Genomic DNA, 26,670 nt, shown 5'->3' on the forward strand with positions numbered 1-26,670 from the left:
GTCCTTGCCTGTGGCTGGGGGCAGGGCTGGGCCCCTCCATTGGCCTGGTGGACACATGGAGTCAGGCGCCCCCTCACGTGGGTTGCGTGTCCACGTCACGTGTCTGGGCATCACATCTCAGAGGATGTATGGCTGGCTCTCAAGAGCCAGGGCAGTGCCCAGGGTGGCAGAGGCAAGTCCCTTTGGGACGGGTGCATGAGCAGTCCCCAGGAGGGGGACAGCGTCAACCCAGCTCTGAGCAAAGGAGGGAGAGGATCTGGGGTGAAGTCTGGAACTGAGGCGCTTCCACTGGACAGAACCACCACCTCCCCCCTGTGCCCTGCTTCTCCCCCAGAAACAAGCCGGACAAGGATTTGCACTTATGTCCGTCTTTTAAAAAAGGTACAGAGCATCGGTGAAAATGAAATCACCTGGACAGCTGCAAATGTCCCAGTTTAGCCATGGGCCAAGGAACATGACCCCCAGGGCCCAGAATATCCCGCAGGGGCCGGGTCCCTAGACTGCCATTTGGGACCACTTTGCTGGTCAGGGTCAGGGTAGGACCACTTTCCCTGGGACAAGTGGGACCTGCTTCCCAAGGAGGAGAAAGCAGGGAGGCCTGGTGGGCACCTGGACCCCACCACTGGCCCCGTGTAGGCAGGGACAGCATACCAGCTCCCAGTTGCCAGGGTGCCCTGCAGGCTGGGGGTCACAGCCAGGGCATGAAGCAGGGCTGAGGGGTGCCATGCTCTGGGTGCCATAATGCAAGTCAAGGACCCCTCGTGGAGGCCACTGGCCCTCGGACCATGGGTCCCAAGGACAGACCACCAGGGCCTCAGTCACAGCTACCAGAAGGTGACGATGTGGACGTGATGCCGGAGACCTGGCTGCTGACACAGCGAAGACAGGGAGCTCTGAGGTCGAGGCCTGGCTTGCTGCCTGCGGTGTCAGGAATCTGACTGCCCACCGGGCGGGACAGCCAGTCAGCTGAGGTCAGGCCTTGGCCTCAGACTGTGGGCTCAGGTCCCCCACGGCAAACACACCATCCTCCGGGGCTGGGCGCGGGGCTCCGTCCTGCGTGGCCTTCTCTTGCATGGGACTCACCAGCTCTTGGGCCGGCGGCATGGGCTGGTGGCGGCTCTGTTGGAAGTGGCGCAGGCCCACCAGCACGGCAGCAAGGAAGTAGGCGGCGAAGAGCACCAGGAAGTACACGAAGTAGACGAGGAACTGGAACAGAGAGGGGCAGGTGAGGTCAGGGGAGCACTGGGGGGGGAGGGGCACCCGGGGAGCAGGGACAGGGAACAGAGGGGGCAGGTGAGGTCAGGGGAGCACCTGGGGGGGGAGGGGCACCCAGGGAGCAGAGAGGCACAGGCGAGGTCACGGGAACACCTGGGAAGAGGGGGCAGGGCACCCAGCCTCCACAGGCCAGCCAAGCAGCAGCACACCCAGCACTTCTGAGCCTCTGCGATCCTGCCTGAGGCATTCTGATCACTTGGTGTCACAGCAAATGTGCGCTTGGCTCTGGGGCCAAGTCTTCACACCCGTGTGGGTGGAGCCTGGTGGAGGGGAACAGACCATCTGGTTGCCCGGCGCAGCCCCCTCGGCCCTGGGGCCTGGGCAGCCCCGAACCTGGCATCCTGTGAAGCTGCCCAGCAGTGATGCACAGGGACCTGGGCCCAGCTAGGGGACCCTCCCACGTGAATCTCAGATCACCGGGGGCAGGGGTCCAGGGTGTCTCCTCATCTGTGGGCCAACTCCCTGGAGCTCTACTCCTCAGGGGGGCTCCCTAAGACCCCCTTCGGCACCAGCACACTCAGCCCTCCTAGGAAAGCTCATTTTCAGAAGCAAAACCGGGAAGGGAACCATCAGAGACTTCACCTCCAGGAACCTGGGGCTGGCATGTCCTGCCTGTTTCTCTCTGAGTGTGAGTGAAGCCTGGACACCGCACAGCGAGCACTCAGAAGGCGACTGAAAGCTGGACGGGCAGACCAGCCTCGACCCTGGAATCCGAGGAGCAACACGGCAATGTGCTCCCTGGGTTTTTTTCTTCTTTCTGCTGCCTGTATTCTTAAAGGAACCAAAGAAGCCAGCAAACCAGAAATCCCAAAACACATGGGAAAAAGCTCAACACTAACAAAAGCTGCTCCAAACGAAGGATCAGGAGAGGGACCACCGGCCCTGCAGGATGAGACACTGAAGAATGGGAACCATTCTATCCCAGCCAGACCCCACCCTCATGACCCAGGCTGTGACGCCCCTAGTCTGGTCAGGGGGTGTTGGTCAGGGCCCAGTGGGGAGCTGGAATGTTCACCCCCACAGAGATCACATGGAAAGCCTGGGCTGTCCCTCTTACCACGCAGTGCCCCCCACTCGCTGAAGAGTCAGGACTTTCAACCCACCCAGCGGGGGCAAGAATGCTCTGCCCCCACCAGGATCACTGGGAGCCACAGGGAGAGTGGTAATGAGGCACCCAGGCCCCTCCCAACCACTGGTGGCCACGTGGGGAGCTGGCACTCCCATCCTTGCCCCCACACACCCCTCAGTGTGAGGAGGGCTGAGTGGGGAGTCTGGATACCCACCCGACCTGGCTGTAAAGAGGTACAAGCTCCTAGTCTTCTGCAAGGGTGGTGTCAGGAAAAGCCAACTGAAACAGAGGATTAAATAAGACCCAAAGGGACTTCCCTGGTGGTCCAGTGGTTAAGAATCCACCATGCAATGCAGGGGACACAGGTTCAATCCCAGGTCAGGGCACTAAGATTTCTCACATGCCTCAGAGTAACTAAGTCCAAGAACTGCAACTAAGACCCAAAGCAGACAAATAAATAAGTATTTTTAAAAAAATAAGATCTAGAATTGCATAACATAGCGGCCAAAATGTACAGGTTTCACTTTAAAAGGTTACTCAGCAAACTTAGAAAAAGTTCTCTAAATGAATGAAATACAATCAACAGACACGGATACCAAGATGACAGAGATGAGATAAAGCTTTGCAGAAAAGAAATGGAAGAGATAAAGAAGAAAAGTTACAGTAAAAGAAGAAAAATATAGTAACCAATAAAAAAACTTAACGAACGGTCTTGTTAAGCATGGAGGGAACAGGGAAAAGAATCGGTGCACTGGAAGATGCAACGATAGAGATGAGCCCATCGAAACAACAAAACAGAGAGGGAAAAGAGCAGAGCTTCACTCTCTAGGGGACAAAACCCCGCTACGGGAGTAGAGTGGGAAGAAAGAAAAAGGATGGAACTGAAAAAGCACTTGAGGAAATAATGGCTGTGGAAATGTCTCAAATCTGGCACGGGACATAAACCTACAGATTTAAGAAGGTGCATGTGTATCACGTTCAGCTGCTCAGTCATGTCCAACTCTTCACGACCCCACAGACTGCAGCCCACAAGGCTCCTCTGTCCATGGAATTTTCCAGGCAAGAATACTGGAGTGAGTTGCCGTTTCCCCCTACAGGGCATCTTCCCAGCCCAGGGACTGCACTTGCATCTCCTGTCTCCTGCATTGGCAGGCAGGTTCTTTACCACTGAGCCAGCTTGGAAGCCCCTTAAGAGTGTGAGGGAAACCCAAACAAAACACCCACCCCAATCAGACCAACACAGATCATAATCAAAGTTTTGAAAGCTAAAGACAAAGAAAAAGGAAAAATCTTGAAAGCAGCCAGAAAAAAATGACACTGTAGGGGAAAAATAATTAGAATGACAGTGGATTTTTCATCAGAAACCAAGAAGGTCACAAGGAAATGATAAATTTTTCACATGCTGAACAAACAAACTGTTAACCCAGAAACCTATTCCCCTGAAAACAGCCTTCAGAAATGCAAAATAAATCACGATACTCTCAGGTCAAGTAAAACAGAACAATTTGTCACCAGAAGACCTGCCCTGAAAGAATGCCTGAAGAAGGTTCTCTAAACAGAAAGTAAATGATAAGAAACCTGTGACATCAAGAAGGAGAAACAACAGTGCTCAAAATTATGGATAAACAGATTTTTCTTCTCTCCAGGTTCCTAAATGTTTAATAGCTGAAGTAAAACTTATAACCCCATCTTGCTGCTGCTGTTAAGTCGCTTCAGTCGTGCCCGACTCTGTGCGACCCTATAGACGGCAGCCTACCAGGCTCTGCTGTCCCTGGGATTCTCCAGGCAAGAACACTGGAGTGGGTTGCCATTTCCTTCTCCAATGCAGGAAAGTGAAAAATGAAAGTCAAGTCACTCAGTCGTGTCCGACTTTAGTGACCCCATGGACTGCAGCCCACCAGGCTCCTCCGCCCATGGGATTTTCCAGGCAAGAGTACTGGAGTGGGGTACCATTAGGCAGCTCTAATGATATATAGAAGAAATAAATAAGGCACTTGTACTATAAACAGTGGAGAGAAAAGTGACTTAAAGGAGGTGAGATTTCAATACTAACTACAACTGTCCATTTAATACACAAAGCAACTATCAAAAAAGTTATCACAAGAGACACTCAAATTATACGACAGATAACCCAAAATGAAGTTCTGAAGAATCTGTAAATAACACAGGGGAAAAGAAAACAGAAACAAAAGGCAGAGAATAAAAGGAAAATAAAAATGAAATGACAGGTGTAAGTTCTAAGACAGCACAATTACACTACATATAAACGGTCTAAATAAACCAATCAAAGAAAGAGACTGGCAGAGTGAGTTAAAAAAACATGACAACCATATGCTATCTACAGGAAACGCCAAGTATAACAATACAGTCAGGTTAAAAATAAAAAGACAGGCTTCCCTGGCGGCTCAGTGGTAAAAAAAATAAAATAAAAAAATCCACCTGCCAGTGCAGGAGACATAGGTTCACTCCCTGATCTGGGATGATTCCATACGCCACAGAGCAACTAAGCCTGTGTGCCGTAACAGATAAGCCTGTGCTCTAGAGCCCAGGAATTGCAACTGCTGAGCCACTGAGTGATGCCACTACTGAAGCCCACGTGCCCTAGAGCCTGTGCTCAGCAACAAGAGAAGCCATCGCGATGAGAAATCCATGCACCGCAACTAGAGAAGGCTTGCACAGCAATGCAGACCCAGCACAGCCAATAAATAAATAAAAATTGGGGGGGGGAAAAAGCCAAAGGAAAGCAGAACGGCTATGTGAATATCATGTAAAGTAGACTTTGGAGAAAAGAAAATGACCACAGGCAGAGAAGGACATTATATAACGTTAAAAGACCCAATTCACCAAGACACACCGTGCATGTGTATACAACAAATAGCTGTAAAAATGTGAAGTAAAAACATGATAGAATTGAAAGAAAAAAATACACAAATTCACAATTATAAATGAAAACTTCAACATTCCTTTCTCAACAACAGGCCAGACAGAAAATCCATAAGGACACAGAAAAAAATTAGTACCACCATCAGCAATAGGATGTAATTGGTATTTATAGAATACTCCACCCCCAAACAGCAGAATTCACATTCTTTTCAAGTGTCCATGCAGCATGTAACAAGATAGACCACGTACTGAGCCATAAAACAAACCTCAACATAATGCAGATTGTGTTCTCTGATCACAACAGAATAGAATCAAAAATATAAAGCAATAACAGAAAGATAGGAAAACAATCAAAACACTTGGAAACTAAACAAAACATTTTGAAATAATCATAGGTCAGAGAAAGTATGAAAAGAGACAAAAATACATAGGAGTGAAAGAAAATGAAGATACAACATATCAAAATCTGTAGGGTGTAGCTAAAGCAGGCTCAGAGGGAAATGTGTAGCAATAAATGCAAATATTAGAAAAGAAGTCTCAAATCATTAATCTAAGCTTCCATCTCAAGAACCTAGAAAAAGATGAGCAAAATAAATCCAAAGCAAGTAAAACAAAGGAAACAGTTAAAACAGAAGTTCTAGCCAGTGCAGTAAGACAAGAAAGTACATTAAAAACATTTAAGAAAAGACCTCCCAGAACAAATAAGTGACCTCAACAAGATTACACAAGATTAACACACACAAGTCAATGTGTTTCTTATACAGGCAGACCTCAGAGATATTGCTCAGTTCCAGACCACCCCAATAAATATTGCAATAAAGCAACTCACACAAATTTTTTGGTTTCCCAGTACACATAAAAATCATGTTTACACTACAGTCTATTAAGTATGTAATAGCATTATGTCTAAAAACAAATTATATACCTTAATAAAAATATTTTATTGCTAAAAAATGCTAACTGCCATCTGACAATGCAGGGTTGCCACAAATCTTCAACTTGTAAAAATGTCAGTATCTTTGAAGTGAGAAGGTAACAGGCAGGAAGGCCAGGGGTCTCCAAATGGAGGAAATAGCCTGCAAGTGTCAGACATTTTTATCTCTCTTAAGTGGCAGGAGGAAACAAACTAGCAATATTTTTTCCTTCTCTACACAAATTTAAAAGGAGGTTTCTCTTAAAATTCTGTGTTGCCATAATGACACCTGGTTTCACTTGAAGTTAACCATTGCCTTTTTCTTCTGGAAATGTTTATCTTAAGGTATGCTAATGTACTATGCATTTACCCCAAACTCTGTCTTCAAGTCGGTTCCGCCTTTTGGGCTCAGAACCTACTTGATAAACCATATGTTATACTCCAATATCAATATCATTCCTCTCATCTATGTAAATAACACTATTTGTATGGTGCTCTGCCCTTCTTCAAGATTCAAGTTAATCCTTTTATGGCCCAAGATGAACCATTTGGAGCCAAGATTATCCCAAAATACATCCTATGGGTGAGGGGCCTGGTGCCATTCTCAGTTTTGAGACATTCCTCTCTTTCATTAACAGACTGCTGATAACTATATAACATCCAGCTAAAGACTAGCAGGGGGGTACTCTTTCTGCCCCCTTCTGATGCCTATGTCAGAAGCTTTCTCTATCTCCTTTACACTTTAATAAAACTTTGTTACACGAAAGCTCTGAGCAATCAAGCCTCGTCTCTGGCCCTGGATTGAATTCTTCTCCTCCGGAGGCCAAGAATCCCGGCGTTGTAATTCAACAACAACCTTTCAGAAGCATGGTAAAGTGAAGTACAATCAAATGAGGTCTGCCTGACTTCCCTGGTGGCTCAGACAGTAAAAGCAACTGCCTACAATGCGGGAAACCTGGGTTTGATCCCTGGGTCAGGAAGATCCCCTGGAGAAGGAAATGGCAACCCACTCCAGTACTCTTGCCTGGAAAAACCCATGGACAGACAAAGGAGCCTGGTAGGCTACAGTCCATGGGGTCGCAAAGAGTCGGACACAACTGAGCGACTTCACCTTCTTTTCTTTCTTGAACTAGCAACGAACACCGGGACACTGTTATAGACTGAACTGTCTCCCTTCAAAATTCACTGCTGAAGCCCTAACCCCCAGTATGACTGTATGTGGAGATAAGACCTTTCAGGAGTGATTAAGGCTAAATGAGGTTATGAGGGTAGCACTCTGATCCAGCATGACTGCTGTCCTTACGAGAGGCAGAGACACCAGGAGTGCACACAGAAGAAAGACCAAGTGAGGAGAGGGGCCTGGAGAGGAACCAGACCTGCAAACACTTTGATCTCACCAGATCTCAATCTGATCTTCCAGCCTCCAGATTGTTAGAGAACAGACTGCTGTGGCACAGACTGCCCAGTCTGTGATATCTTGTTATGGCAGTCCTTGCAGATTAATGCAGACACCAAAACTGAAAATATCACATAACAATTGCTCACAAAACACTGAAACGCCTAGGAATAAACCTAAGAAAGCTGCACAGCACTACAGTACTTGCATGCATGTCGAAAACTACAAAATGCTGAAGGAAATCAAAGACGTTCCAAGTAAACGGAGAGACATACCATGTTCACAGGCTGAAGACTCAACAGAGTAAAAGATATCAATTCTCCCAATACTGATAAACAAGCTGAATGCAATTCCCAGCAAAATCACAACAGAAGTTTTTGTAGATATAGACAAGATTACTCGAAAATGTAGAGGGAAAGGCAAAGAAACTCTAATAGCTAAAACAATTCTGAAAAAACTTCCAAAGTTGGAGGAATCAGGGTACCCAATTTTAAAACTTACCACATAGCTACACAAGCAGGACAGTGTGGTGGGGAGGAAAGGTGGGCATACAGCCCAAAAGAACAGACAAAGAACCCAGAAGCAAGCTCATCCAAGTGGTAAAAAGGCAATTCAGTCTTTCAACAAACGGTGCTGGAGCGACTAGACATCCACAGACAAAGGGATGAAACAACATTAATGTCACACCTTACACAAAAGTTAACTCAAAACAGGTCACAGACTTAGGTATCGAACTATAAAACTTTAATAAGAAGCTGGCGAAAACCTTTGGGACCCGGGACCAGACAGAGTTACTATGGGTTCTGTGCTAAGTCACTTCAGTCCTGTCTGACTCTGCAACCCTATTGAAGAAGGAATTCATAGGGCCTGGACTCCATCTTAGGTCTGTTCGTGCTGATGATCATGCTCGGCCACCTTTCCAATGGACTCTGAACTCTGTGTTTAGTGCCTATGAAAACAACAGAAGGATAAGACCCCCTCCAGACAGGGGAACCTTGAAGATCGTATCTAGGTTACTCATCAGACTGTGTGGATCACAATAAACTGTGGAAAATTCTGAGAGAGATGGGGATACCAGACCACCTGACCTGCCTCTTGAGAAATCTGTATGCAGGTCAGGAAGCAACAGTTAGAACTGGACATGGAACAACAGACTGGTTTCAAATAGGAAAAGGAGTATGTCAAGGCTGTATATTGTCACTCTGCTTATTTAACTTATATGCAGAGTACATCATGAGAAACGTTGGACTGGAAGAAACACAAGCTGGAATCAAGATTGCCAGGAGAAATATCAATAACCTCAGATATGCAAATGACACCACCCTTATGGCAGAAAGGGAAGAGGAACTAAAAAACCTCTTGATGCAAGTGAAACAGGAGAGCGAAAAAGTTGGCTTAAAGTTCAACATTCAGAAAACGAAGGTCATGGCATCTGGTCCCATCACTTCATGGGAAATAGATGGGGAAACAGTGGAAACAGTGTCAGACTTTATTTTGGGGGGCTCCAAAATCACTGCAGATGGTGACTGCAGCCATGAAATTAAAAGATGCTTACTCCTTGGAAGAAAAGTTATGACCAACCTAGACAGCATATTGAAAAGCAGAGACATTACTTTGCCAAGTAAGGTCTGTCTAGTCAAGGCTATGGTTTTTCCAGTAGTCATGTATGGATGTGAGAGGTGGACTGTGAAGAAGGCTGAGCACCGAAGAATTGATGCTTTTGAACTGTGGTATTGGAGAAGACTCAAGAGTCCCTTGGACTGCAAGGAGATCCAACCAGTCCATTCTGAAGGAGATCAGCCCTGGGATTTCTTTGGAGGGAATGATGCTAAAGCTGAAACTCCAGTACTTTGGCCACCTCATGCAAAGAGTTGACTCATTGGAAAAGACTCTGATGCTGGGAGGGATTGGGGGCAGGAGGAGAAGGGGACGACAGAGGATGAGATGGCTGGATGGCATCACGGACTCGATGGACTCGAGTCTGAGTGAACTCCGGGAGTTGGTGATGGACAGGGAGGCCTGGCGTGCTGCGATTCATGGGGTCACAAAGAGTTGGACACGACTGAGCGACTGAACTGAACTGAAGAGAAAATATACACAAATCACCCCTTCCTCCAGACAGGCCATGTTTCTGTATCTATCGGAGTGTAACTTCGGGTTTATTGATTATTGGCTAATTGTTTGACTGTTTGAGCACATGAGCACATAGCACGTGAATGATGGGATTATTGGGATTGTATTTTCCTTGGTTTATGTAAGTCTCAAGGAATTTGGAGTGGTGGGTTCAGACACGTACACATGGGGTATAAAAGATTTTCACAAATGCTGGTCGGGGTCCTTGGCTAAGAGAAGACTCTGCCTTGGGCCCGCTGGTGTAATAAACTGCACTCCACTATCTGTGTTGTCCTTCTGAGTGAGTTTGTTTCCCGGAACATGTGGCTACAACACTATGGACTATATTCCACCGGGTTCCTCAGTCCATGTGGTTCTCCAGGCAAGAATACTGGAGGGGATTGCCATTTGCTTCTCCAGGGGATCTTCCTGACCCAGGATTCGAACCCGCATCTCTTATGTCTCCTGCATTGGCAGGTGGGTTCTTTACCACTAGTGCCACCTGGGAAGCCCAGAATTATTATCAGTTCATTTCAGTTCAGTCGCTCAGTCGTGTCCAACTCTTTGTGACCCCATGAATTATTATATGTAATACCAAAACTAAGATCCACAAAAGGACAAAGGAATGAATCAGACCTCATCAAAATTAAAAACTTTTACTCTGCAAATAGCCCTATTAAGAAGACAAGATGGTCTGCTATGGACTGGGAGATGCCTGCAAAGCGCATGTCCAATAAAGGGCTGCTATCTAGACTAAGCAGACATGCTCAAACTCAAGAATAAAAAGACAAAGGCCCCAAACAGGAAATGGGCAGGAAAGAAACTCTTCACCCAGGAGGATGTACAGATGCAGCCGCACACGAGAAGAGAAGCGGCACAGCCATCAGGGAGCGAGTGTGTGCATGCTTAGTTGTGTTGGACTCTTGGCGACCCCACAGTCTGTAGCCACCAGGCTCCTCAGTCCAAGGAATTTTCCAGGCAAGAATACTGGAGTAGGTAGCCACTGCCTTCTCCAGAGGATCTTCCTGACCCAGGGATCAAAGCCAGGTCTCCGGCATTACAGGCAGATTCTTTACTGTCTGAGCCATCAGGGAAGCCCATTATAGCCATGAGGGAAATACAAATTAAAACCACAGGGATCAGCTCTCCACACCATTCAGAAGGGCTAAACAAATGGTGACCCCATCAAAGGCTGGTGAGAATGTGGAGAAACCGGGCTCCTCAGGCATGGCTGGTGAGAATAAAAAAACGGTGCAGAACAGTTTGGCAGCCACCCCAGGACTCAATGACTGCACCTCAGGGCATTTATTTATCCAGAGAAACGGAAATCCAGGTTCACACAGAAAGCTATACACCAATGTTTAGAGCAGCCCCCAACTGGATCAAGCTGGGGCTCCTGGCAGTAACCAGGTAAGAGCCTGGGTCCAGTCACCAGGGAACCCACACAGCATAGGACCCGACAGGAGTAGCTATGTGTCTCTAGGAGCTGGGATGAGTGGTTAAAAGTCAATCCTGACTCACAGGGTTCCTTCCACGTAAGGGCACTCTCGAGATGACAACACTACAGAAATGGTAGCAAACCAGGGCTGCTGGGGTTGGGGCGGAGGTGGAGTGGGGCCCAGCATGGTTGCAGGGGATGGGCAGGCACGCTCCCATCTCGACTGTGGGGTCCACATCCCCCTAGTGCCTGCACCCCAGAACTGCAGGATGTGGCCAGTGGGGAGGCTGGGTATGTGAGTCTCTGCATTACCTGTTACCCCGTGAGTGAGTATGTGGTGACCCAGAAATACTGTTTAATTTAAAAGCCGGCCCCCCCCAGGCCAGCTCCCCACATGCCCTGGACTGGTTCCCACCACCAGCTCCATTCCCCACCCCCACTCTCACTACCCATGACGGAGGGATGGGCCCCCAGTGCACTGCACATGGAAACAGTGAGTGAGAGGAGCAGGGATGACTCTCCTGCTGGACACCACCAGGATCCGTAGTTTCTAATTACAAGCAAGCCTGTAGAGCTCCCTTTTAACCAGGAAATTAAAGCAGCCAAACAAAAATCAATATAATGTCAGCTTGACCCGGCAAGGCCATAAAGTGCCACGTGGTGGGGCTGGGCTGAGACAGGGGAGGAAAGTCCAGCCCTGACCCCAACCTGGAGCCCCTGAGAAGCCCCACTGCCCAGAGCTGGGATGACTGGCGCTCCAGGGAGGGGGAACACCCCTGGGTGTGGAGGCCCCTCGCAGGCCAGGTGGATGGCTGCCAGCAAGTCCCACAATCAAGCCAGGAGGCAATGGTGCTCCAGCAGAGGCTGTCACTCCAGAGGGAAGGCCTCACCAGAGGGTCCCAGTGAAGGAGGGCCCAACCCACCACCTCTGGAGGGAGGTCTGGTGCCTCTGGACTGCCCCTCCCGCACAGCTGTAGGCGCAGTCACATACGCCCCATGGACCCAAGTCCAACTCGGCCACCCTGCTCAGCCACAGTCTCCAGTGTTCAGCCTGTGGGGCCCTCCTGGGGAAACAGGGCTGAGACCGGCCTGCTCAGGTGGATACAAACTGCCACAGGCTCTGATGTCCTTCCCGAATCCCAGCCCAAAATCCTGTTTCTGAACATAAGGGTCTCTTGTGCCTGGAACCTTCTCCTTGGTCAGCTCTGGCAAGGGAGTCACCAGGGCGAGGCTGACCCAGCACCCTTGGACAGAGGACTGGACTTCTCCATGGAGCCGCCATGCCCCAGGGAGGCCCAGCTCCCAGCAGGTGGAGGCTGCACCGAGGAGCCCAGTGACAACCCTCCCATGGGCCCAGTCTCTGGCTAGTTCCAGCTCACTCAGAGGTCCTGCCCTGGCCGAAGCACCGGGAGTCCAGCCTGAGCGTGTCCCGGGTCTCACGTTCTTCTCGGGAGACAGAGGACTGGATGGAGGGACGAGTCGGGAAAGGGGCTGACAGGCACCAAGGTCAATCAACCCTGGAGCTCCGCTCTCATCTGCCTCCACAGAGAGCTGTCCCAGGAGCAGGACCCATTGCAGGAAGGCCTGTCGGAGGGCTCAGGGAATGCTCAGGACCATGCCTCCAGGCTTCCCGAGACCTCAGCCAGTGTAGGGGGTACCCAGGGCCCCGAGAGCTCCTGCAGAAGTGACCGGCACCCAGGCTGGCCTCAGAGACCTTAGAGGTCTCACGGGACTTGACGGCACAGGCCCACTGCACTGCCCAACGTGGGCAGCATTTGTAGCCCCAACCTGAGCCCTGCAAGGGAGCTGCACAGGTTGGCACCAGGCAGTCAGATTGTGGCCCTTGGCCTCCCTGCCCTCTGAGCCTTCCCTCCCTGTTCCCACTTAGTCCAGAGAGTCTGGCTAGACATGCCCCTGCCTGCAGCATGTCTATGGTCTGGGTCCCGGGAGGGGTGGCACTGCTGGCCGGGCAAGCACCAGGAAGCCTGGCCAGGACTTCGCCCCCAACCCACCCTGAGGCATCCCTCCTCCAGGAAGTAGCCCGAAAGCGGAGCTCACCTGGGAACAGACCGGGAGGCCCAGGCCCCGCTTGTCGGAGACGATGAGGGTGATGATGGTCTTGAGAACGGTGGCGAGGAACGTGTTGATGCCGAAGACCAGGGCACGGAGCTCTTGAGAAAGAGAAGCCGCGATCTGAAAACTTCACAGGGTAGTGGGCTGAGGTCAGACAGCCGGGGCGAGACGCACCCACAGGTGCAGAGGACCCAGCTAGGTGGCAGTGCCCTCAGGCAGCCAAGAACAGCCGCGGGTCCACCGAGGCTGCAGGGCTTGCAGGGAGACATGAGGCCCACGCAGCGCCTGGGCTGCCCACCGCCCTGGGCCTGTGCTCTGAGCTGTACATCCTCCCTTGATGATCCATAAAGGGAGTGCAGAGCCAGGCGCAGAAGGCAGCCCTGGGAGACAAAGTCTCTTGGAAACCCTGGGACAAAGTAAGTTGTCATCACTACAGGGCTCTCAGAAAACCGTCCCCCTGAAAGCAGGGTGTTAACACAACCACAGGCACAGACGGGCACAAGGAAAATCCTGGATTTAAAGTGCTTTGCTGTTAAATGAGTCAGTAAATTAGAAAAAGACCCATAAAACAAATAAAGAAGCAAGAGGAATTAATATGCTCAGTGCTTCCAGCGCTCTGCACAGAAATTAACATTTGAACACACTTTCAATTAAAAGCCCCAAAGTGCCTTAAAAGAAACTAGACAGGAAACGTTCTCAAGTTCTGAAGAATGTGTGAACAAAAATAGGCAAGAGGCCTTACAGAGAATGACAAAGGCTGGGGAGCTTCTGCTGGGGGTGCGGGAGGGTTGGGATGACAATAAATACATGACGTGCCAGGGTGGGCAGGCGTACAGAAACTCAAGCAATAGATTAACTCCTGGGAAACAGGAGCCCAGCCAGGTCCCACCGGGACAGGCAGAACAGAATGCCACCTGTACGACTGGGGGAGATGCTGCTGCCGGAGCTCCACAAGTGGGGTTAAAGCCAACAGCAACACGGCTACACACTCCGTGAAAGGCCCGGCCACCACACCCGCACGGGGGCTGCAGATTCCGGGGAATAGGAAATCCCAGCGGGAAAAGAACCCATGGGTGTGAACCAACCAGGACAGCAGGAGGGGCCGCTGGCCCACAGGCCGCCCCGCAACACCTGGCTGTGTCTGCAGCATCTCTTAAACCCTTTCCTAAAGCACATGAACTCTGACCCGGCTGGCCCACTTCCGGAACCACCTGAGGCCATTATCAGAACTTCAGAAGAAAAATGTAGGTGACAGGGTGAGGCTTCTGAGCCAGGCGTCTCAGGGAGATACTGGAGACGGTGGCCCTGTCACCAGGAAGACCAAAACCAATGCCCTCTGGACACGGAGCCTCAGATTTATGAGGTGGGGGAGCGATGACGCTGGCAGCCTGACACCCACGTCAGCCGTGAGGCCTCGGGGTTGGGGGAGGGGGGCGTGGTCTGCTGTCTCCTTCTCACCTTTGTGTCTCATATTTGACCTTTTCTGCACCGTATTTGATCTTTCTGCCACAAACACCATGGTTTTTACAACTGACGCACAAGACACTAGGTGTCCTGAGACAAGTGAGGGGAAGACACCAAGGGCCCTGGAGCCCTCTCCACAATGCTGACAGTGGCAGGAGAGGTGGGGCGCTTACAGGTTGAGAGCAGGTCAGGATGGGAGGAGGCAGTGTCCCGCTTGTGTGGGAGGCCTGGCCTGGGGCCACGTCCACAGGCAGTTGGGGAAGGCAGCCATGGCCACAGGGGCAGGAGGGCGGCAGAGCATAAACCGTGCCAGCAGGGCTGGGGTGTGGTCTGGGCGCCTGGGCAGCACTGGCCTAGGAAAGGAAAGGACCGGGTCTGATCCGGGCTTCCTCCTACAGACCAGGGCAGGTACGGGTCTGACGTGCAGGGGGATTGTGAGATGGAGCAGGGGAGCCAGGCCACCATGCCGTGGGCAGGGGTGCGGGCTGCAGAGGGGCAGGAGTCTGAGGACACCATCCAAGCTCAACACAAGGCGGGGGCAAATGTTCTCACATGGGTGTGACCGGAGTGGACGGTCCACGTCAGGACGGAGGTGCCCCAGGAGAGACGGAGCGCAGAGGGGAACTGGAGCCAAACAGCTGGGGACAATGACAGGCCACCTGCCAGGTACAGATGTTGAGTATGTGTTTTGTGCCACATGTGTGGTGTGAAAACGTGTGTCTTGGGTGAACACACGGTGGGAGAGGTCTGGTTCAGAGGGTGCACTGAGGGGTCAGGAGTCAACCCAGCAGGACATGGCCGGGGAAGGTTCTGGAAGGCACAGTGAGTCAGCAGACAGCTTTTGGGACATCCCCGGGCAGGTCCAGGAGCATCGCCAGGGATGTGAGGAACGCAAGGGCATCAGGGAAGGTCTCCTTTGGGCAGAAGGCCAGCTGGGTCACCCAGTTGCTGCCGTGAGCCACCCTGCCCAGAAGCGGGAGAGGACAGGAGTGCCCTCAGAATCACCCATGACAGGACCTCAGCGCCAGAAGGCAGGAAGGACTTCAGAGGTCCAATCTGTGTGGACACCAGAGGCTCAAGGGGGGCGCACAGGGGACACCCACACAGGCCGGACTCCTCCCCAGCCTTAGGGTCCTAGCAGCTGGGACAGGGCATGCTATTGGCAAGGGGGCTCCTGGCTAAAAGTACCTGGGGCTCACGCTCCAACATGAGCAGTACATACCCTGCCGCTCCCCATGGAACCTTCTGGAAGGAGGCCTTCTGCTACATACCGTCCATGGCCCGCCAGCCACCCACCGCCCCGCAGCCCCCTCCCCCGGCCACTTCCAGTTTCTAAGGCCAGCTGCCAGCCCCAGCCCGACTCACGTGGCGATGGGCACCAGGAACTGGTAGGAGCCGCGGAAGAGCACGAAGGCCGCGTAGCACAACCAAATGTCGTTGGTCTTATACATGAGGAACACCAGCCCTGCCTGCAGCACCGTCACCACCGCGATGACCAGCCTGGCCCACAGCGCCCAGCGGATCTTCACGAAGCCCGCAGCGAAGGAGGTGAGGGCACCTGGGGAGACAAGTCGCGTCACGGCCATCCCGGCGGTCACGGTCGCCGCCCCATGGGGCGGGGCGTACCTAGCAGCGTGGAGGCGGCGTCCGCCCCGCCGTTGTAGACCCTGGTGGTGTCCGTGGTGGGGTTGACCACGTTCCACAGGATGTGCACGTAGTAGACGATCAGGTAGTAGCCGGCGGAGTTAAAGACCCACCAGAGAGACCAGAGACGCAGCTGCGGCAGCTGCACCGCGCGGCCCAGCTCTCTGAGCATGCGCACGAACGTCGAGTCCCGCCAGGCGGCCGGCGGCCAGCCCGGCCTCGCGCCCACGGCCTGCGCCGGGCCAGGGTTCATCTGGTGCAGCTCGGAGGGCGCGGCCTCGGCACGCACGGGCGCTCCGCGGTTGAAGAAGAGGCTGCGCTTGGGGCGCTTCAGGAAGAGCGCCAGCACCAGGCTGAAGGTGAGGAAGGCCAGCGAGATGTAGTTGAGCGTGGAGAAGGGGACCCTGCCGATGGTGACCAGCAGCTGGCCCAGCACTGAGCTGGTGAAGACGCCCATCAGCACCGAGGCCCGTGAGTAGCTGGCCATGCGCTGGTAGTGGGCAGGGGGCACGAGCGAGAAGATGTAGGAGGAGTAGGCGATGCGGGCAGCCATGGTGATGCTGAAGAAGAACTCCATGAACTGCATGTGCAACACGGTCGAGCCAAACAGCAGCAGGAGCCACACAGACACGTAGCTCAGGCCCTGCAGCAGCAGCACCGGCTTGTAGCAGAGGTAGTCGGTCAGCAGGAAGATGGGCACCAGCACGGCCAGGTACGAGTAGGACAGCACCGGCGTGATCTCGTTGGTGACCTGTGGGACAGCACATGCATGACCCCCAGCCCCAGAGCACGGTCCCTGCTGCTCTGGGTGCCCGTCACGTCTGCTGGGCTGGGCCTGGCACCTGCGAGCCCCACATGGACCCCATGCACCCCCAAGTCACCCCGTCTCCTGTGCCCCTTTACCACAGTGCCCCACCAGGACTACGTGACGAGTACTGTCCTCCAAACAGGTGCAGCCCTTAGGGCTGTCCAGGGCATCCGAGGAAACAGAGAGACGCACAACCAGACCCCTAAATGTGTTCCACTCTGATCCCATCCCCAAGGGCGTGCTCCTCAGGAAGCAGTTTAGTATCGACACCTGCAGAGTGTTGGTAATAGTGCTGAAAATAATCAGTAACTACATGCTAAGCCACGTTGATCCAGGCTTGTCTCTAATGAAATAACAACATGAGAGGATTTCACCTTAAATCTAACGATATAGAAAACAGAGCTGACTCTAATCTACACTCTTGCCAGCAGCCGAGGAAGGCCTTCAGCGGGCCGGTCTCACTCGGTCCCAGGGCACAGGGGACACTGCAGCCACCCTTGCACCAGCCACACAGGAGAGCAAAGCTGGGTCCTCACCCCCGCCTGTCAGGCAGGACTAGGAGCTGCCTCCATGGGAGCCAGGACTCCCAGCTTCACCAAGGGAGCTCTCCATGGCCTTGGCCATTCAGCTCTCCACTCAGACAGGGCTGACCCAGCAGGACACTCCCTCCTGGGCACGCAGGGCAAGGCCACAGCCACAGACTCCCTTGGGATGCGAGCCAGATGTCCTCCCACTGCCCAGGAAGGGCCACCCTGGGCCTGCCCCCTAGGAAGAGGTCCCAGCTTTTGAGAGACCCAAGTCTTTGGCCCTGCCGCCCTTTCCTGGGGGATGCACACGGGAAGCAGCCTGTGCTCGGAGCCTCTCCCGAGGCCCAACTGGGTGTTTAGCAGGTGGTCTCCCTACAGGAATCCAAATGACCCCACCTGACCCTCCCAGGGGCTTCATCTGACCCCAAATGACCCTCCCAGGAGTTCCACCTGACCCCAACTGACCCTCCCAGGGCCTAGCCATGGCTCAGACCAGCCAGGGGCAGCAACAGGTGAGCCTCTGGCCTTGTTGGGCTCTCAGAGGCTTTGGCCTCCCTTGGTTCCCACCCAACTCAGGGCGCTAACCCTGACTGTACCTGACCACCTGCTAACACCAAGGCCCACTTCACAGATGCACCAAGGGCCCAGAGCTGAGCCCAGGTCAGCACGCAGGGCCTAGCTGAGCCCACTGCTTCCTGGAGGTTCACCCATGGTTTTCTGCAGCCGTCATGTCTATCCACCCAGAACTTGCAGCCTAACTGGCTAGGCCTCGGCACTGCTTCTCAGTCTGTGCTCGGGACCCCACGCTGGCCACACACCCACTGCCTCCAGGGCTCCCCATCCGCTGGAAGCCACCCAGTACTGAGCACTGGAGCTTTGGGACAGTCCAAGACAGTCTTCGTGCGAGTCTTTTCTCAGGGATGCTGAAAAGCCATTGCTGGTCCCAGAGCCATGGGGGCTGGCTACAGGGTCAGAGCCTTGTTTATGGAAAATTCCGGGAACATCAAACAACCCCTCAGTTAGTGGTCAAGCCCTCTTGGCAGGCAGCTTGCACAGCTGCGGGGCCGTGGGGTCAGAGCTGCGGGAGGCCAGCCATTCTTCCTTGTCCCCTCACCGCTGCCCAGGCCCCAGATCCGCCTTCTCCAGCTGGGCAGGCACGCAGGCCAGGGGACAGACCCATGACATATTTGAGAACTGCAGGAAGCACGGCACCCATGGAGTCCCTGAGGCAGGTGGCATGAGGGACGCCTCATCCTGGTCCAGCCAGTGTTGCTGGGCCATGTTCCCAGCACCTCGGTGTGGACAGGCTAGATCCAGACTGACAGGCAGGATGAGGAAGCCATGCCCACACCAGGATCCAGGTGGCCTCAGGGCAGCCATCAGGAGGCTTAGCCGGGGCGCCATGGCAGTCAGGACAAGGACAGGATGCCATGGGCTCTGAGGACCGTGGGACAAGGGGCGCAGGGCAGAGCCAGGCCATAGGTGACCAGAATTCCAAGAAGAGTGGCGTCAACAGCCTACACCTGGCTGCACCCAGAGGGGCGCAGGGAGCGAGGGCAGGACAGGGGCTGTCACACCAGTGACAGGCAGGGTCAGCCGCGGGCCAGCAAGGACTACTATGTAAAATGTCCTGGGCTGGGCTCATCATGGAGGTGGGGTGGGGGCTGCAGGACCCAACCCAGGCAGCTCAGGTGCAGAGGAGTCACAGGCCTCAAGGTGCAAAGCAAACCTCGTACCTGCCAGGAAGTGCTTCATGAACCAAAGGGCAGCCGGGAGTGGGGGTGGGGTGGGGGGAGGGAGAAGGGAGGGTACCGGATGTGTGTGCAGGCAACACTCAGCATAAACCGGGAAGAATGGGGCTGAGTTCACAGCGAAACTGCGGCCCAGAGGACGAGGCAAGCGGGGAGGAAGCTGGTGGACAGGAGACACTGAGCCCCCCGGTACCAGACGCCTTCCAGGCACAGGAAGGCAGACGCCCGCAGAGGGGGAAGCTGGCAAGGCCAGGCCTGGGGACAGCCAGGAACACAAGACGCCACGGCAGAAATCAGGGAAATCCAAGCCCGGCAGCAAGCCCTTGTCTATCAGATGGGCACAAACTCAACAGCACGTGGTAGGTGCTGATGAAACGGAGTCAGGGCCCAGCCTCGCACTGCAGAGGGCAGAAGCGAAGCGACTACAGCAGCGTTTCTCCTGGGGGACGGGATGAGCTGGAGACCTCAGAGACCCTTGAAGCAAGGCAGGGGAGGGGGTTCTTGGTGGTTTGAGGCCCTGGGTGTGAGTTGGGTAGTATCAGCCTGTATCTGTGTGGAAGTGACCGTGGCCACAGACCCGCCGGGCTCTCCCCGAACAGGCCTCTGCCGATCTTGGGTCACATCCAAGGCCTGGTGGGCGGCTTAATTTCTGGAACCTACTACCTAAGAGCTAACTTGTGACCTGAGAGGGCCGGCAAGTGGGAGTTTCCTACAGAGATTTTCCTTATAGTTATTTTAATGGCGCGTCCCACGGGGGCTCACTCCTAAGTCATCTTGGCAGTGGACGACGGGCCCTTGCAGAACAGAGGGGCATCCGGGGAACTGGCCAGTCAGTGAATGGAGGACACGTCACACCCAGTGCTGGAAGGAGGCAAGGGCCCCCACCCCAGACTCACCTGGGAAGTCACCCCTCTGGCCATGGGGTTGGAGCCCTCACACACACATGGCTTTGAACCCATGCATGACGCCGAGGCACACGGGTGTATCTATTTTCCAAGAGGGCTACTTTGAGGGGGCAGGCTCATGTGCACGGCAGTCCCATATGGCTTAATCCTGGTGTCACTGAGGGGTGGGGGCCAAGCCCTGGACCAGGAAGAGGCAGGAGCTCCCTGAAAAAATCAAGTGGGAGATCCCCATGGGACCCAGTGGGGTCCAGCACCAGCGGCAGGGGGCGTGGGGGCCAAGGTCACCCTTCAGGGGACAGACGGGGTTGGGGTCAGGGTCTGGGGTGGCAGGTGGTTCTAAGGCAGGACAAGGAGGGGTGGGTGAACAGACCCTGACCATGTGCTTCATCAACCAAGAAACTCTGAGTCCTCTTGATTTGCTTTATTTTATGGAGACGGAAACGGGCGGGGACATTGCCTGCTGCTGCTTTTACTGTGTCTGACGCAAGACTCCCATGGGGTATAAGCTTATTAGTCCAGGATCCTTTGTCCTTGTTGCTGAACAAAAGTCAAATTCCTTCTGTAATCCCTCTCCTCAAACAGGCCTCTGCTGGAAGCAAGGGCTCCATAGATGGGTGGGCAGGCAGATGAGGCCCCTGGGCTCTGCCCCAGAGGCCCACGGCGGGCACGACCCCTCCACCAGACCTGCCACCACCCCACAGGGGCTGGTGGCTGCCAGCGCCTGCAGCCGTCCAGCCCCTGTGCTCCAGCCCGTCCCAGCTGCATGCGCGCCCAACGTGCCTGCGTCCGCGTGAAGTTCTTGTCGGGGCCCAGGAGGTAAGGCGTGATGAAGCTCTCCCCAGGCCGCATCTGGGCCATGAAGCCGTAGAAGCAGAGGAAGAACACCAGGCACCACCAGGACTGCTGCTCACGGCCAGGCTGGGGCTCTGCTGGCATCTGCTTTTCCACCTCTGGGCCAGAGAGCGCCATGCCGCCAGGAAATGGACGGGACGTTGCACCTGAAGGGGAAGCTAGAGTCAGGGAGGCTCAGCAGACAACTGCAACCGCCTCCCCCAAAAACTCTGCGGTGACGGGCTCCCCACCACACCAGTCATTCAACCAGAACTCACATCACATGGAGGAAGGGGCCCCCAGCCCCACCTTGTGCCCCCAACCTGGAGCTTGTGACCATCCAGATATCAGGCCCACCCAGGCTGGGGTGTCACCACTTCTGGGGGCTCCAGGGCCTCAGATCCATAGAGTGGCGGGAATTACGTGGGGCCCATAAATGCTAAATAACTGAAAGTAAATGCAATTTAAGATCCAGGTCCCCAGGAACCCCAGGCTCCAGTCTTGCGCTCACAGTGCGGCCCGCTGTGGGCCAGTGGGCGGGCAGGACCCCTGTGCCCTGCCCCAGAGGCCTGAGGCAGACGCGACCCCTCTGCCAGACCTCCCACCGCAAGGTCTGATGACTGCTTCTGTGGCTGGAGTCTCAATGTCACAGCACCAGGCATGCCCATGTGCCAGGCACAGCAGAGGAGCAGTCCCGAGACAGCCAAGAGGAAGGGGTAGGAAGAGGCCCTGCTGGGCACACAGCCCCTCAGGGAGGCCAGGCACACACCCGAGGAACAGCACAGGGGTCCGTGATGGGGGCAGGGTAAGACCCCTCCCACCTCCCCGGGCAGGCCTGGGCCATGCTCAGCAAGGGAGCTATGGTCTGATGAGCAGGTTTCTTCTTCCTCTTTTCTGTGACTCATGGAAAATGGGGCAGGGGTGTCACAGCAGTAACTCCCTGGAGAAGCCAGGGTTGGTGGGTTTCTTTGTGAGGCTACAAGGAGGGGCAGCAGCAGCCTGGGGGTTACTGGGTCCTAGGACCTTATCCCAGCCTTCTCAAGAGCTAAGTGAAACACCAGCCAAGAAGGGGGGCCAGAAGCCCCCGGGAGATGTGGCTTCCCACAGAGCACACAGGCCAAATGGCTCTAGCAGAAAGACTCTGTTTAAGGCAGGCACACACAGCCCCTACTCCAGCCCCAGGACTCCCCTCAAGCTTTCTCCCGACTCCTGGGACACTGCTGCCTGAGTGCCAGGAAAACAGAGACCCTCAGTCAGCTGAGCACCCAGCATGGGGTGAACAACCAAGAACTTAAAAGCACAGGGCCCCCAGGAGCAGGTTCCCACACTCTCTGTCCCATGTTCCCCGGGAGCAGGCTCCCACAGGCCACCATGCTCCCAGCCCCTACAGGCTCAAGAGCTCAGGAGCCCCCACGCTCCCTGTCCCCAGGGGCTCAGGGGCCCCTATTCTGAAAGGTGTTGTCTCCAGAGATGACAGAGATTCCCTACCTGGTGCCACCCCTGAATCCTGAATCCCGGGGCAGAAATCTCAGACTCCAGAGCACACCGGCTTCTTCATTTCTACTTCCTGGACTCCCACAGCTTCTGAAGCCTGAGGCGGTGCTTCTGAGAGTCCGTGAGAGTGAGAGCCTGTCAGTAGGTCTGGGGCAGGCAGGACTCTGCTCCCTGACATGCCTCCCTCCCCCCTCCTCCCCCCGCACTCCCAAACAACAGGAGCTGACGACAGCTCCACCCCCAGTATCTGAGGCCAGCACCACAACCCCCAGTGCTCAGACACCCCAGCGCCCAGCCCTGAGGGTCCCAAGAGTTCTCAGGGTCACAACACAGTGGTGGACCACTGCCCTCCCCAGCAGCACAGATCTGCAAGAGTAGAGTCCACATCTGTGATGGCCAGGGAGCTGGTGAAGGGCTTGGGGGCAGGTCCGCAGACCCCGGGGTTTACATGGGGTCTCTAGGAGTATCCCACCAGCTGGTCCCTTCCAGCCCACCCCATCCCTGCAATCTGGGGAGGCTGAGCTCGGTGTTGGAGTCCCTCACCTTCCTCCCCCAGCCAGCGAGAAAAGCCTGGGTTCCTCAGCTCCTGGACCACAGGATGAGGAGGGCCCAGGGTCACCTATGCCTCGTTCCCCCGGGCTGCGCCCTACTGGTTGGTGTCCCTCCCATCTACCTGCCTCTGCACAAGCTTCTGCTCAAGACGCCATAGGCACAACCTGAGGCCTGCTCCCCCCTGGGGTGGCAGAAAGCAAGCAGCCTTCTCATCTGGACTGGGGTGCTGGGGAGGTCAGGGAGGTCCACTGACCACTCTAGAAGGAGGGACCCAGGCTGCCTCTGTGTTTCTCTGTGCCCCAGTGTCAGGGACTTGAGCCAAGACACCCACCCCAGACAAAGGCAGCCGCCTGTCCTAAGAAACATCTGCTGCCCGGCGGACGGCCCAGTGACCCTGGAGCCCAGCCCCGTCCGCTCCCCACCCCCACTCCTCCCCACGGCAGGGGAGCAGAAGCAGCAGGGAAGACTGGAAAGCTCAGAAGGTCCTGGACCCTGTGGGGTTCCCTCCAAAAATGGTCACTTTCATTTCTGCTTTATGTTTTCTCCTGAGTGTCACTTAAAGATCTGCCCCTCCCACCCACACGAGGCCCTCCTCCAACTTTGGGGGGTGGGGGTCACAGTCCCGGCCTGTCCTGTCCCAGCACCTCTGGTGACTCCCCACGTAAGAGGCCTTGCGGAGGCACCCAGGTCAGAGCTGTGGGAGCGGGCCTCGAGGCAGGCTGACCTGTCACTCATCACAGGCCTCAACGAAGAGAGAGTGCTAGGCTCGAGGGGCTGGCGTCCTGGCCACTGTGAGATCACCACCCGGGGCCATAAGCAATGGCACTGATTTGCACTGGAGGGGCCAGGAGGCTGGGCCATTTTGGAACATGGTCCCCCCCATGCCGCCCCATGCACTTCCCAAAAATTCCAAAGCAGGCGGAGGGCAGCCAGCGCATGCGCCCACAGCTGGACTGCAGGGTCACGGGGAGGGCTTGGGCCCATCCACGGAGCACAGGCGGCCACACCAGAGCATAGGACCCCTGTGTGGGGCCAGGGCAGGGGTGCAGAAGAAAGAGTGGATGCAGAGCTGGGCTCTCCCCGGGGGGCCGGGCACTGCGTGTGTTCCTGGCGGTCTTGGGGGCCTCAAGGATTACCCACCCTGTTCATTTATTCGATTCACATAAGGGCACTGCCATGGCTAAGATTAAAGTCCTCTTCCAAACACTCGGGCCTGGGAAGGAGAGTTGGAGGGACCCGTCATGTACTGACGGTCACAGAAACAGGGCACCCAGGGCAAGGGAAGTGCCTGAGCTCAGGGCAAGGGGGCAGGTGGGCCGCTGAAGGAAGCACTGCCTGGCACCTGGGCAGGCTGCAGGGAGGACAATGACCTTCAGAAGGTCCTGACCATCACCCTGGAAGGCCCCGTCGGACAACCCATGCTCCCACCTGCTCCCACCAGTTCTGTGCTCCCAGCAACTGGGACGGCTGAAGACCCAAGGCCAAGACAAACCAAACACCACGGCTCTCATCTGGCGCTTCAGGAGAGCCACCACTGTCTCAGGCTGCCATCTGCTCACTGAACAGAGAAAAGCCTTGTACCCTCCAGATCACATGACAGTTTGTGTTCCAAAGAGTAAAACGGAAAACCGTCTGGCCATCCCTACTGTGGACATCAAACCCAAAAGTTGAAAACCCCCTGGACATGCTGGTCATCTTTGCCTAGCACAGATAGCTATAACTTGGGGTCATTAAACCGACTGATGCCCCCTCTGAAAGTAAGCATCCTGGCAGCGTGAGTTCTGGCAGTCCAGCAGAGGCTGCTGGGTGGGATGCCACCCGAACCCCGCGGGCCTAGACACCTGGCTCCCGAACCTGCAGGGGGAGGCAGTTCTGCTGATTCGGTCTGGGCTAGTGGGGAAGGCGGAGAAGGCAATGGCATCCCACTCCAGTACTCTTGCCTGGAAAATCCCATGGACGGAGGAGCCTGGGAGGCTGCAGTCCCTGGGGTCACTAAGAGTCGGACAGTACTGAGTGACTTCACTTTCTTTTCAGTTTCATGCATTGGAGAAGGAAATGGCAACCCACTCCAGTGTTCTTGCCTGGAGAATCCCAGGGATGGGGGAGCCTGGTGAGCTGCCATCTATGGGGTCGCACAGAGTCGGACACGACTGAAGCGACTTAGCAGCAGCAGCAGCAGTGGGGAGGGAAGCCCAGCAGGGAGCGCCAAGGACTATGGCACCTGCATGCTGTGGGTGGACTGGAAGACAACTGCTTTCAGATTCCCGCTGGCCTTCTGAGACCTGCAGCCCGGACACCCGAGTGGCGAGGAATCTCATGAACACACGTGTGATGGTCACTCCCGAGGCTCTCCAGCACAGGTGCGGGAAAAGCATGCCTTCCGGAGAGGTGCAGAGTGTCCCAGGGCCCTGGACACTCTCTAGCGCCCAGCTCCAACCGCGCCAGGAGCTGCTCCAAGGGGAAGTTGTTCACACCTACAGACTCCGGGCGCAGGAAACGACAATGGCTTGGCTGGAAACCAGACGCGTAGCCCGGCTCCCTCTCTTGCCTGGAGCCCGCGCCTAAGGTGACAGAGGCTGGGAGAGTGCGCCGGGATTGCCACGTGGGACATGGCTGCACGTGGGACTCACTGCCCCCGCACTCATCTCCAGCGCCCCCGCGCCCAACCCCATCCCGGGACCAGGAGCCCCCTGCTCGTGTCCCCGCGCCCACCCCAGCATCCGCAGCTCCTGCACCTAGTACTTTCCCCGAGTCCCAAAGCCCGGCCTGCGCGCGCACTCCGGCATTGGGAGCGTGTGACCGCCACGAGCTCCCTGCAGCCCGGCCCGCACCCTCACAACCTTCTCGGACCACGCAGCCCCAATACCTGCACGCTCGCTGCCTCCGCGGTAAGGGCGGGGGGACCACAGTGCCCACAATGCCCCGCGGCCGCCCGCTTCCGGTCGGCTGGGGGAGGGGCGCACCTGGCCCCGCCACCCCGCGCGTTGCCGGGACACCAGCTGCAAGGTCTTCGACACGCTCCCCACAGTCTCACCGGGGGTCCGAACCCAGCGGGCTCAGAAGGCCCGCGCGCAAGGCCCGCGGCAATTCGGAACACAACCCCTACTCAGCCCACCCAGTCGCCGCCCCCTGGTCACGCGCCCCTGGTCACCCAGTGCTGGCTACTCCCCGTGCGTCCAGCCCGCCCCCGGCCGAGCCCCCGGCCGCAGCCCCGCCGCCCACCCCGGAGCTCCTCGCGCGCCGCTCGCGCATCCTTCGTGTCTACCCACCCAGCGCCGGGCTCCTGTCACACTGGTCACAGCTCGCGGCTGTGCCGGAGGTCTCCGCACCGGGCCTGGAAAGAGGCGCCCCTCCCCCCGCCCCGCCAACCCCTGGCTGCAAGTGCCCCTTGGACGAGGGCCGCCCCCTGACTTGGGCACCGCCTGTCGCGCAGACACCACAGCAAGAAGTTCTCGAGCTTTATCTTTTAGGTTCATTTATCCTGAGACTGCCTGCCCTCGCCAACCCACAAACTCCAGCCAGGGGCACTGGTCAC

The 26,670-nt window shown here is 55.4% G+C and overlaps 1 protein-coding gene across 5 annotated transcripts; it reads right to left on the reverse strand.

The window, feature by feature from the left end:
- SLC19A1 (solute carrier family 19 member 1) lies at positions 353–26,227 on the reverse strand. Of its 5 annotated transcripts, XM_018052221.1 has the most exons (9): positions 26,002–26,227; positions 22,578–22,694; positions 21,039–21,256; positions 16,250–17,018; positions 15,989–16,181; positions 15,176–15,282; positions 14,797–14,976; positions 13,145–13,286; positions 353–1,206 (listed from the first exon to the last, which is right to left on the reverse strand). In XM_018052221.1, the coding sequence occupies exons 3-9, from the start codon at positions 21,225–21,227 to the stop codon at positions 1,080–1,082; spliced, it is 1,707 nt and encodes a 568-aa protein (XP_017907710.1). In that variant the 5' UTR covers positions 21,228–21,256; positions 22,578–22,694; positions 26,002–26,227; the 3' UTR covers positions 353–1,079. The 5 variants fall into 5 exon arrangements, with proteins under 5 accessions (XP_017907710.1, XP_017907726.1, XP_017907717.1 ...); XM_018052237.1 differs by lacking the exon at positions 22,578–22,694; XM_018052228.1 differs by lacking the exon at positions 26,002–26,227 and having other exon boundaries at positions 22,578–22,748.

Source organism: Capra hircus, chromosome 1 (genome assembly GCF_001704415.2).
Source record: "Capra hircus breed San Clemente chromosome 1, ASM170441v1, whole genome shotgun sequence".
Lineage (NCBI taxonomy): Eukaryota > Metazoa > Chordata > Mammalia > Artiodactyla > Bovidae > Capra > Capra hircus.